This window comes from Jaculus jaculus, chromosome 5 (assembly GCF_020740685.1).
Source record: "Jaculus jaculus isolate mJacJac1 chromosome 5, mJacJac1.mat.Y.cur, whole genome shotgun sequence".
Taxonomy (NCBI): domain Eukaryota; kingdom Metazoa; phylum Chordata; class Mammalia; order Rodentia; family Dipodidae; genus Jaculus; species Jaculus jaculus.
Genome location: NC_059106.1, coordinates 130,667,779 through 130,680,588, shown reverse-complemented (window position 1 = coordinate 130,680,588; position 12,810 = coordinate 130,667,779). Strand labels below are relative to the sequence as shown.

The 12,810-nt window shown below is 36.8% G+C and overlaps 1 protein-coding gene across 1 annotated transcript in view; it reads left to right on the top strand.

Annotated features, from left to right (window-relative positions):
• Window positions 1-1,965: 1,965 nt before the first annotated feature.
• LOC101596988 (WD repeat-containing protein 43-like) overlaps window positions 1,966-12,810 on the top strand; it is a 44,600-nt gene continuing 33,755 nt past the window's right edge. Inside the window, 2 exon segments of the mRNA XM_045149176.1 lie at window positions 1,966-2,028; window positions 6,725-6,817. Of these exon segments, the coding sequence (XP_045005111.1) occupies window positions 1,966-2,028; window positions 6,725-6,817 (156 nt within the window).

The following is a 12,810-nucleotide window of genomic DNA, read 5'->3' as shown; positions in this document are numbered from 1 at the left end:
TTTATTGTATCTTAGAGAAAAATAATGTCTTTGACTTGACAAACCACAAAAAAAGACCATGCATGTGAATAAAAATGTATAACAAGTGACCATTCTCTCATTCTGAAAGTTCCCTACAATATTACTAAAGGAATTGCAAGTCACTTAAGTATTCACAGTGGGACAGCCTATGTGCTAGGAACATTGATATCAGCAGCAAGTGTAACAAATCTAAACTGCTATCCTCATAGTGTTTGCATTCTGTTAGAAGAAACAGATGTTAACAAAGTGGATATATCACACAAGGAAATCAAGTTATGCTTTAGTCACTGGGACTTAACTCATATTTATCTAATACAATCAAAGAATTATGAAAATGGATGTACTATAAACTTATCATCAACATGGGAGAAATATACACATGCATGACAACAGCTGGCATTATATTTCTTTTTATTTTCAATCATTTAGGCTTATGTGGACTGCTGTTTTGCTATGATTTTAATTTCTATCTATACAATTACTATTTAAGTACTTTATATTGGTTGAATGACCTTTGTAAATACAGTTCACCAGTAATTTTATTGAGTTGTCTCTTGTCTTTTTCTTACTGACTTATAGACATTCATGATATATTTTGCATAAAACGCTGGTGTATCAGTTTCAGGTAGTTTATCCAAATCTTTGGCCTTTTATGGCACTCAATATAGTTTTTATGATCAGTAATCCTAATTAGGAATAATTTTGCAAATTATTCCTTTTATGGTGAGATATTTACTGTGTCCTGTTTATAAAATCTTTTGATATTGTGAAGGAATTAATATTTTTTCCTTTATACTCTATATTGATTAATCTTTCACATTTATGTCTACAATATACTTGGAGCTGGCAAATTGTAGTATGAGGCACAGGCAAAATTTGCTTCTGTACATGTACACAACTGGGCCAGTATCATTTATTAGAGGGGAAAAAAGATTTTTGCTGCTGTGTATGAAGATTTTTTAAGATGATAGAAATCCAATAATGCTTGAATACTGGTAGAAAAAATTCAGTAGAGAGAAAACTGATGCTATTGGAAAGAAAAGAAAAGACAGAATGGACAGGGTTAGATTGCTGTGTATGCAGTCAAACACTAATGTAGGTGGTGGGCTTAGCTAAGAGCATGGTCAGTTATAATAATATATAATATAATATGTAATTATATTTATAATATACAATATATATCATATATATCATATGTATCATATATGATATATAATATATCATATATAGCACATATAATATATAATAATATATCAGTGGAAATAATTGTTGGCACATATTATTTACCATCCACCAGTTTTTTGCATTATTTCTATTTACATATGTATGTGTGTATTTATGTATGCATGTATGTATGTATGAGCAGGTCAGTCTCTTGCCTCTGCAAATAAATACCAAATGCTTGTGCCCCTTTTGTGCGTGGCTTTACATGGTTCCTGAGGAATCAACCCAAGGCCACCATATTTTGGAGGCAAGTGCTTTTAACTGCTGAGCCATCTCTCCACTGAGGCAGATTTTTATTCTTCAGAGTATTGTTTAATGTCACTCATAGACACACCATATATAAGTATTTGTGAATTCATATATACACAGTTGTATTTATATGAAAATGTACATGTCTTCATATAATTATTTATATGTTAACTGCTTTAATTTTCTATGAATATTTTATAAGTGTTCATATGTGCATGATGTGCTGGTATATATAAATATGTATATATGTGTGTAATTAGTTCACATTTATCTTATGTTCACTTAAAAGCACAATGAAGTGGACTCTGATTTTATGCAAGAAGTATCAGAAGCATACAGCACTTAAGCATCTTGGCTAAAAGTAATGATGCTGAAGGAAAAACAGGAGTAAGATAGCTTTTTACAGGCAGTTAGAGACAAAAGCCCAAAAAGGGAGCAAGGAGACGCCAGACTCATTCTGTCTCATCCAAGATGTCTGACAGCAGCAAGCCTCATCAGGCACTTCCAGTTTCTTCCTCAGTTCAGCTGCTCTGGGTCAGTCTCTTGAGTCCATGAAAAATCCAGTCCTGGGACAGCCCTTTGTATCCACCAATCAGATCTCTGTTTACACACCTGAGTCTGATAACAAGGCTCACCCTAATTGGATGCTTGATCTGTACAAAGGAGGTTAACCACATGGACCCTTCCTCTCTTTTCCCTGTGACCTCACCTGCGCATACCTGTAAGTCTGTCTCTCCCCTTCCCAGCCTAGAAGAGGTCAGCACTTTTCTCAGACTAGATATTTTCCTACTTTTCTTCTGTCTGGGGAATGCTTGCTTCTGTTCTCTCACTTTGATTACATATAAGACTGTTCTTTGATTCTGAGTCCTTCACTGTTTCTTCATTCTCTTGGGTCTTTTATTTGAAGGGGATCTTTTGGGTGTTATGCTTTGCCTACCACATGTGTGTGTGTGTGCGTCCTCCAAAGCCCTCTCTAACACTCTGAGATTTCTTTGTGATGAAGATTCCCTCAGGCTGCCGGCTCCCTTTCCAGTCTGGCAATGGAGAGAATTCTCTGGCTTGAATCTTTCAGCTAGCCTACTCCCTGGATTTTAATTGCCCTTACAATAAACCTCATAATTCATGTTTTCTCCCTAAATTAACTTAATAATTCATAATTTACTCTTCTCAGAGTCTGTTTTCTAATTCTTTGTTAAATGGGCAAGAACCCAAAAGTTGGGGTTTAAAAGCCTGGGACAACCACCTTGAGTACCCAGATTCTGCATCACTACTGAAAAATAAATCCAGACAGATATATGGCAAAATCTAAATGCATGCAATAATATGCCAGATCCATCAACAGATTTATTTTGGCCATATTAATTAACAGTCAAGTATATCTTTAATTGAGTGAATATCATTAAGAGACATTTAATCCAGCTACACACACACACACACACACACACACATACACACACACACACACACACACACACACACACACAGGCTTTAAACACACCATAGTGAGCTTAAAATGAAGTTAAAGAAATCTGATCATTTTCTGTGGCTTTCTTTTTATGTTTTTGGTTTTTTTCAAGGTAGGGTATCACTGTAACCCAGGCTAACCTGGAATTCACTATGTCATCTCAGGCTGGTCTCAAACTCACTGTGATCCTCCTACCTCTGCCTCCCAAGTGCTGCGATTAAAGGTGTGCACCACCACACTCAGTTCTTTCTGTGTCTTTTATAAGCTTAAATATTAAAATAAAAGTAATAATATTGATTGATCTCTGAATTTCTTGTAGGATTATATTTAAAACAAAAAGAAGGGTCTAAATCTGCTAACTTCACTCAGAAAAAAAAAATGAATTCCAATAACAGACTCAGCTTATGGAATTCCATTTTTGACTCTATCTTGCTAAACTTTTAGATGTGAACTGAAAACTGTGGTATGAATCCAAATAATACAATGGTTTCCTGTTTAAGCACAGCCCGACTTGCTCTGTTCTACTTGTTTTATCTAATATTATGTTTGGGTGGAACATATGTATGCTTTTTAAATACACATTTTGGTCAAATTGCAGGGTCTAATGTCAGCATAATATTCTGTGTGGTTTTGCGACATCAAAGTCCGGATACACTCCTTCACCCCCTAAGTTCTGCAAAGCCAACTCCAGCATGCTGTATGTCCGATGTTGTGATGTATTTCTCTGATGCCAATTAAAACTCTGGATTGTATCAGACAGGGAAATTTGGAACAACACAATCACAATGAAACATGAACTTGTAAATGTCACCTAGGTTTGACTCATTTCCTTACAGTTTTTCTGAGGTTGGTCATTTATATGTCTTTAAAATACAAATCAGTCATTGTATTTCATGTTTTAAAATGACTGTACTAAATAGAAAGTTGCTAAATATCTACACATACTCATCAGTTGTCAAAGCAAGGAAACAATATCCCAAGTAAGAGAAAAGCTCAGAGATAAGAATAAACATGACACCGCATGTTTAGCAAACATGAGACAAACAGCTTTCTCTCCTGCAATGTTGAGAGACAGCAAACAATTCTTCCCAAGAGGGCCACGGCAATCAGGATTTAATAAAAACTCTAAAACGTACTATTGTCATCTCTGAGAGAACCTGAGGATGGAATGGTAGATTGGAGGAGGGTTAGAGCCCTCGAGTTAGCCTTTCCATCCTTCTTTTGATAAGAATTATATACTTTTCCCTTTCATTGCCTAAGAGAAGAAGACATTTCTAATAATATACTGGCTCTTGATGAGACCAGTCATGACTTCCTTCTTTTCCTTGATACAACCTTCTACTCATGATAATTTCTGTACTTATTATGTGATAAGATTCAGAATCTGTTCTCAAATCATGAATACCCATCCAGTGCAGTGAGCTGAACTTGATGTCGGTTTCTAGCTTGATAAGGAAGTACCCTATCAGTAAAGAATTGCAAACTAGTAGGTCATGGAATGGGAAAATGTCTTTGAACCTACTCAGCCATCAACCACCTCCTGATTCCCTTCTCATCAGCAGGCAGCAGAAACAATGGTGCTCTGTTGCTGGTATGCCATACAGATTAATATACAAGTTCTCACATTTCCTTAAGCCACACGAAATGTCTTTTATAGCCTCATGTATTTTTTATTAAAATCCATATTAAATCCTTAGCTGGTGGAGCCTTTGGAAAATAGAGTCTTTCTGAAGGAGGTATGTCATTGACATAGGACCTTGGGTTTGATTTGTCCAGTTCTACTAAGTGTTCACAGCTTGCTCACTCCTGCTGTTACTTCCCAGCTGATTGACAAGATGTGATGCCCAACCTCAGCTCTGCCATGCATTTTCCCTGCCATGATGAATCTTCCTTCAAAACTGTAAGATGAAATCAACCCTTTCCTCCCATAAGCTACTTTTGATTGGGTATTTTGTGGCAACAATGAAAAGGTAATTTCTAAAGCAAGTTAGTGGAATTAAAAAATTGCTATCAAACATGTTACTATGTTGGTATTTAAAAAATAAATGATGGTTCATTAAAGAAAATGGAACCTGGCATTGAAAGAGCCCATGGGACCATAAAGAAAATGTTAATGCATGTGTGGTGGTACACGCCTGTAATCCCAGCACTAAAGAGGCAGAGGTATGAGGATCACTGTGTATTTGAGGCCAGCCTGAAACTACATAGTGAATTACAAGTCAGCCTGGTCTAGAGCAAGACTCTACTTCAAAACAAAACAAAACAAATAATGAAGGGAAAGAATAATTATACACAATTTATTTTTGTAATATCTATGAAGTCATAGTTATCCTACAAAATTGAAAGGTTTTTAAGAGAAGAACTTGAGAAAAATAATAAACACTGAAACAATAAGTTTTAAGTCATTAATTTTAGATTACTTAAGGTGCAATTTTTAAGGTTACCACCATTCAGGGTGGCCCAACTATTTTGCAAAAAAAAAAGGGATGTTTACATTTTCTTGGCAAGTTAGGAAGGGGAGACAGGAGAATCCCCAGAAGGTCACAGGTCAGGTAGCTTGGTGTTCTCAGCTGAGAATAAAAAGGGACCCAGTCTCAAACAAGGTGTAAAGCAAGAACCGGTACTCGAAGTCCTCCTCGATCTCTCACACCCACACTTACAACCATGAATGCACATACATGCATGCATGCAACTATTCGCGTGCAAAAGCTCAATCACTTCAATTATGGTCATGGTTTGGAAAGCATGAGAAATGCAGGGAAGCTGGTCATGAAGTGCAGGAGCTACTGAGAGGTGGCATTTGAAGCAGGGTTGAAACCCCTGTATAAGTAAGGCATTAGAGGTATAAAGAAGAACAAAACCATGCTTTGTGGTGTTGACCCAAAGATGTTTTGGATATACCAGGATTGGAGAACAGCTGCCATGATGAGCGGCCAGGCTGGGATGGAATTTTCCTTATCCCAACTGGAGAGACAAAATGATAACCAAGAATCTTCATCTCTAGTAATAGATGCTGGACTTAGAACCACAGATGTGTGGTGCTTACTTGCTGATTAGTGATTTTCTACTGGTTCAATCTCTCCTTGTTACGTCTCTGTTTTGTAATTGAAATGTTTAATCTGTGTCACTGTGTGTTGGAAGTATGTACCAAGTCTTTTGATTTTACAGGGATCACTGTTAAGTGACAGTCTTAAATCTCGGATGAAATTTTGAATTTTGAACTATGTTAACATTGGTAAAGACTGTGGGGACCTGTGGAAGTAGACTGAGTGCAGTTTGATTCCCAAGGGCCCACATATGCCATATGCACATGGTGGCACTTGCATCTGAAGTTCATTTGCAGCAGCTGAAGGCCCTGGAACACCCATCCTCTTTCACTATTTTTCCCATTCTCTTTCTATCTGCCTCTGTCTTGCTCTCTCTCTCTCTGAAAAGAAATCAAGGTAATGGAACTCAACCACAAATAAATCCATATTTTAGAGGCAAGTGATTTTGCTATAAGCATGATACTTTCAAACTCACTGAAAAATATATTCTAAATAGTTGCACTGCTGTTAGAGATAATTTTTAAGAAACTAAATAAATATATTGGCTGAGAGTGTGGATTCATATGTTTTAAAAGACAGCCTCTAAGATGACAAGTAAGTGTATTAGCCATTAGATTGAATTTTATCATTAATACATCATGAAATCCTACTAATTAAATATGTAAGATTGGCCAATTGGGCAATTTTCCAGTTCTATAATTTATGGTAATAATTTTAGGTAAGAACAGGAGGAATAATGATGGAACAGAACACCAGATTTTCTAGTCTCACCACCACAGATGAGCACACCCTGCTGAAAGAATTACATGCGGTACCACATGAGCACATACACATGCATACACACACACACACACACACACACACACACACACACACACACTACATGCATCAATACAGGCAAAGAAGAAACAGGGAAAAAATCAAGAATACAGGAAATTTCAAAGTATTTGGGGGAAATTAAAGCACCTACTAATGGATGAAGGTGTCTAAAGAGAAAATTATAAATAGCTTAAGAACAATTAAAGTAGAAAATAATTAAGTGACTTGTTCTTTCTGTTTCTTAACATATATTAATCGCAAAATAATAAGCTTCATATTTATTATTTTCCTGTATGTATATAATACATTTGGGTCATACAACTCCCCCTTTTTTTTTAAATTTGATTTATTAGTTTTCTTTTCATCAAATACAGGCAGTTTGGTACCATTGTTTAGGCTCATCTAAGATCTACCCCCTCCCATTAGACCCTCCTTGTTGATGTAAATGGGTCATGCATTGTGGAGTTAGTCCCCAGTTATTGGTATGCTAAATGTCTCTGCAAATCATGACCCAACATGTGACTCTGACATCTTTCCGCCCCCTCTTCCGCAAAATTTCCCTGAGCCATGTTGGGTTCATTTCTGGTCTGCTTCAGTGCTGAGGTGTTGGGGGCATCTGAGGCTCTGGCTCTCTGATTTGGTAGTTGATTTTTCTCTGCGTTGGTCTCCTTCCCCTTTGTGCTGGTATCCGGTTCACAGGAAAGCATCACCCTTGCTTGTTTCACCAATTGTCCTTAGTTTCAGTTGGGCCCCTTTTGAGGTATGTTGGGGCAGCTCTCTCCATAGGATCTGCATCTATCTGAAAAAGAGAAGCAGATTCTCCAACGGAGAGTAAGTTAGCACCCAGAAAATTGAAATAACACTTACTTTTTTGATAGACAGATTGATAGGTGTAGGCCCTCTTGTTCCCCATGATTGATGATAGCTTGATATTGTAAAGTGGGCTTTTGTTTGGGTATTGTTCTGACTTGTTTCCCAGCTCCAGCTATGGGTCTAGTACCACTGAGTGGATCAGTTAGCCAAATCAAGAGTAGTTGGTTCCTCACCATGGCTGTGTGCCACTATTGCACTTGTGTGGGCATCACGTCAGGTTATTTGTTGCTAATTAGATTAGACAATGAGTTGCTTGGACAGATACTGGTCATTTCCCCCAGTCCCCCATGTAGTGCATGCTGACTGTCTGGGGACTTACTCTCTCCTGGCTTCCAGCCATGCCGTTCGATTTTGCGTATCAGCTGCATATAGAGTCTTCAGCAATAGGGTCTTACAACTGGCCTTTGGTGGGTCATCAAGTACTCTGACAGAAGTCTGTCATTGTTTTGGGAAACCTTGTAGGTTTCTCTGATCAAAAGCTCATTGTGGATGGTAGCCCCAAGCTGAAAGTGGGGGTTACAGGCCAGTGCCCACTAATAAATTGAGGAAAAACATAACTAATATACAAGAGCTAGAGAGGAGAGAGATAGAGGGGAGAGGGGGAGAGGGAGGGAGGGAAGATGTAGAAGATTTAGGTTAGTCTTGATCCTACCCTCTCCAGTGTCTTGTGGTTCAGGTGTTTCCTGTAAAGGTCTAGTGAAGGTTCAGCCATTTGGTCTGTCTTTTAGGAAGTAGAATTTTATGGTACCAATGCCGTTTGGGTCCAGATTACTGTTTTCCACCCTTCGATGCCCTCCCTGCCCTCCCTTCGATCCTATTGTCTAGTCCATAAGGTGCTTGCTGAGTATGTAAGGTATCTTGGGTAGACTCAGGTTAGGTGTTGTAGATGAGTGAGACTATGTGTCGATTTTTTTTTCTGTGATTGGGTAAGTTCACTGAGAATGATCTATTCCAGGTTCAACCATTTTTCCTCAAATTTCTTTGTGTCGTTTTTTCTTACTGATGTATAGAATTCCATTGTGTAGATATACCACATCTTTGTTATCCATTCTTCTAATGATAGACATCTGGGTTGATTCCAGCTTTTAGCTATTACAAATTGAGCCACTACAAACATGGTTGAGCAAATCTCTCTGGCCTTTGGTTTGAAGGTTTTAGGGTAGATGCCCAGTAAGGGTATAACTGGGTCTGTTGGTATTTCTGTAGTCAGCTTTTTTAGGAGTCTCTATATTGCTTTCCAGAGTGGTTGTACCATCCTGCATTCCCACCTTTTACCCTTACCCTTTCTTTCTCTGGTACTTCTCGCTTTCCCCACTGGTTACTTATGCTCCCTAAATACTACTCCTTCCACTTTCAAGTCTGTTTTTTCTTATATAGAATCCATATATTAGAGAAAACATATGATTTGTCCTTGTGATAAATCTGCCATATTTTTAATAATATCTTTATTTTTTTATTTTTTATTTTTTATCTTTATCTTTATTTTCTGCAAATGATTATATGCTGCATGGATGAATAAAATTATATTTTATATCTATATCTATATCTATATCTATATCTATATCTATATCTATATCTATATCTATATCTATATATATATATATACACACACACACACACACACATATATATACATATACATGTATGTGTGTATATACATTTGTATATTTATACATATATGCAATATTTTCTTTATCCATTTATCCATTGATAAGCACCTAAGCCAATTCCATAACACATTTTGTGAATAATGTCACAAAAAGCTGTTGTGACAGTATTTCTACGAGATGCTGACTTTGATTCCTTCAGATATATGCCCAAGAATGATATAAATGGATCATATAGTAGTTTTGTTCTTAGTGTTTTGAGAAACTGCGTAGTGGTCATTCTAGTTTACATCTCCAGTAGCAAGGAATAAGGAATTATTTTCCCAATATCCTCACCAGTCCTTGAAATTGTTTGTTTTCCTAAAGATATCCATTATGATGGGGATAACATGGAATCTCAGACTCTTTCACTTGTGATTCCATATTGACTAATGATATTGGACAATTTTCATGAATTTGTTAGCTATTTCTAATGCCATTAAGATCATTTGCCTATTTATGGATTTGAATTCTCTTTTGGTGTTTTTAAAATTATTTATATATACTGTATACTAATCTTCTACAAGATGAACAGCTGGAAAATATTTTCTTCCCATTTTTAGGATGTCTCTTTACTCTGTTCATTGTTTGTTCTACTGTGAAAAATCTTTTAAATTACATATAATCCAGTTTGTTATGTCATGCTATTATTTCCTGAGATACTAAGGTCATTTTCATAAGGCAGTACCAATCTTCATATTTTGACTTGTTTTCCATAAATAGTACCAAAGTTTAAGGTCTCACATTAAGTTTTTTGATACATTCTGAGTTCATTTTTATGTGGGGTAAGAGAGGAGTCTTCTACAATTGAACATTTAGTTTCCCCATCACCAACAACAAAAGTAGTTCTCGGAAAAACATAATGTTAATGAATACTTACATTTGAAAATCATTTATCTGGTGCTGAGGAGATGGCTCAGTGGTTTAAAGTGCTTGCTTGCAAATCCTTCTCGCTGGGGTTCAATTTCCCAATAGTCATGCATAGTCAGTTACACAAAGTGGTATATGTATCTCTAGTTCATTTGCAGGGGCAAGAAACCCTAGCATATCACATTCTCTCTCTCTTTCTCCTTGCAAGTAAATATTTTTTTTTTTAAATGAAATAAAATAGGGGCTTGAGATATTACTTAGTGGTTAAGGCACTTGCCTGTAAAGTCAAAGTACCCAGGTTTGATTACCCAGGATTCACATAAACCAGATACAAAAGGTGGTGTATGTATCTGGAGTACGTTTGCACTGGCTAAACGCCCTGGCATGCCCATTCTCTCTCTCTCTTTTTTCTCTCTCTCTCTGTCTTTTTCTCTCTCTCAAGTGAATAAAATTAAAAAAAAAAATAAAGTCATATATCAAATAAACCACTAATATTATACCTTAGGAACCTAAACCTAAAAAAGTTTCAATTTTATAAATTTAGCAGCAGAAAATGATAAAAGACAAAAGTAAAATAAATAAAATGAAGATTTCTTTAAACTATAGAACTATCAACCAAACTATTTCTGATATTTTAAAATATAACTCATAAATCTTCAGCTATATTAAGGAAGAAAGAGAGCCTATTCAAATAAATAAAAGAAAAATTGGAGACTTTTAATGAACACCTATGAAACAAAATGAATATCAGGGAAGTAATATGCCAGCCAATGGATTACTTGCAAAGATGGTTAAATTCCTACAAATATACGTTGCACCAAAATAGAATTATAAAAATATAAGAAAACAATAATACTCTTAAAAGGTTAAACTAGTGATTAATAATGAATGCCCTGGCACAAGATGTTTCATAGCTGATCGTTAATAAATATTTGAATTTTAATATCAATGTTGAAAGTATTCCAAAAATTCAACTAGAAGCAAAACTTTGAAACTTATTTTATGACGCAAGACATACCACAATACCAAAGCTAAGCAAAGATACTACAGAAATAAAGATCTAAGCCAGTATCTCTGATGAGTATAGACTCAAAAATCCTCAAAAAAAAAAAAAACCCTGCTAAGTAAATTCCAAACACATCAAAATGATTACACAGTATCATCAAGGGTTGAAAAGTTGACCTACCTAAGACCCTACTGCTGAAGACGCCATATGTGGTTGACATGTAAAATGGAATGACATGGCTGGAAGTTGGAAGAGAGTCAGTCCCCAGACAGTCAGCATGTCTAATGTCAGAAGGTGCTACATGGGCGACTGGGGAAAATGACCAATATCTATCCAAACAACTCATGGTCTCACCTACTTAGCAGCAAATAACCTGTCATGATGGTCACACAAGTGCAATAGTGGCATACAGCTATGGTGGAAAACCAACTGCTCTTGATTTGGCTAACTGATCCCCTCAGTGGAACAGGACCCATAGCTGGAGCTGGGAAACAAGTCAGAACCATATCCAAACAGGAACCCACTCTCCATTATCAAGCTACCATCAATCATGGGCTACAAGAGGGTCTATACCTATTAAATTCTCTATAAAAAAATAAAGCTATCCCATTTGTCTGGTGCTAACTTTACTCTCTGTTGGAAAAGCTGCTTCTCTTTTTCAGATAGACTCAGATCCCAAAGAGAGAACAATGCCATCATACCTCAAAAGGGCCCCAGCTGAAACTAAGAATAATTGGTGAAACAAGCAAGGGTGCTGTTTTCTTTGTGAACTGGGTACCAGCACAAGGGTGAAGGAAATCAACAAAGGGAACAATAAACTCCTATCCAATCAAATATCCAGAGACACAGAGGCTCCCAGCACCTCATCACTGAAGCAGACCAAAAATGAACCCAACATGGCTTGGGGAAATTTTTGGAAGAGGGGGCGGAAAGAATGTCAGAGCCACACTTTGGGTCATGATACACAGAGAAATTTCTCCTATCCATAACTGTGGGCTAACTCCACAATGCATGACCCATATACCTCAATAAGGAGGGGCCAGAGGGAGGGCGTAGGACATGGATGAGCCTAACAATGGTACCAACTTGACTGTATTCACTGAATACAAAACTAATTAATTTAAAAAAAGTTGACCTACCACATACAAACCAGACAATGGTAACAAATCACATTACCAAAGATAAAATAATGTCAACATGTTAGTGCATATGGAAACATGAGTTGATTAAGTTTAATATCATTTGTGCTGTGTGGTGGGTGGGGGGGCACTTGCCACAGTACGCATGTAGTGGTCAAAGGACAACTGCTTGGTGTCAGTCCTCTCCTTCCATTTTGTTTGCGATAGTGTGTCTTTCATTCTTTGCTACCGCAGATGCAAGGCTACTTAGTTCATGAGTTTTGGGAAATTTCCTGGCTCTGCCTCTCATGTTGTACAAGGTGCTCTGGGACTGCAATCCCTGCATTACTGAATGAGCTTTCACACAAATTCCTGGAACCTGAACTATGGTTATTGAGCTTGTTCAGCAAGCACTTTTAACCACTGAGCAATCTTCCCAGTCTCATAATATTACATCTTTCTTTACAAAAAA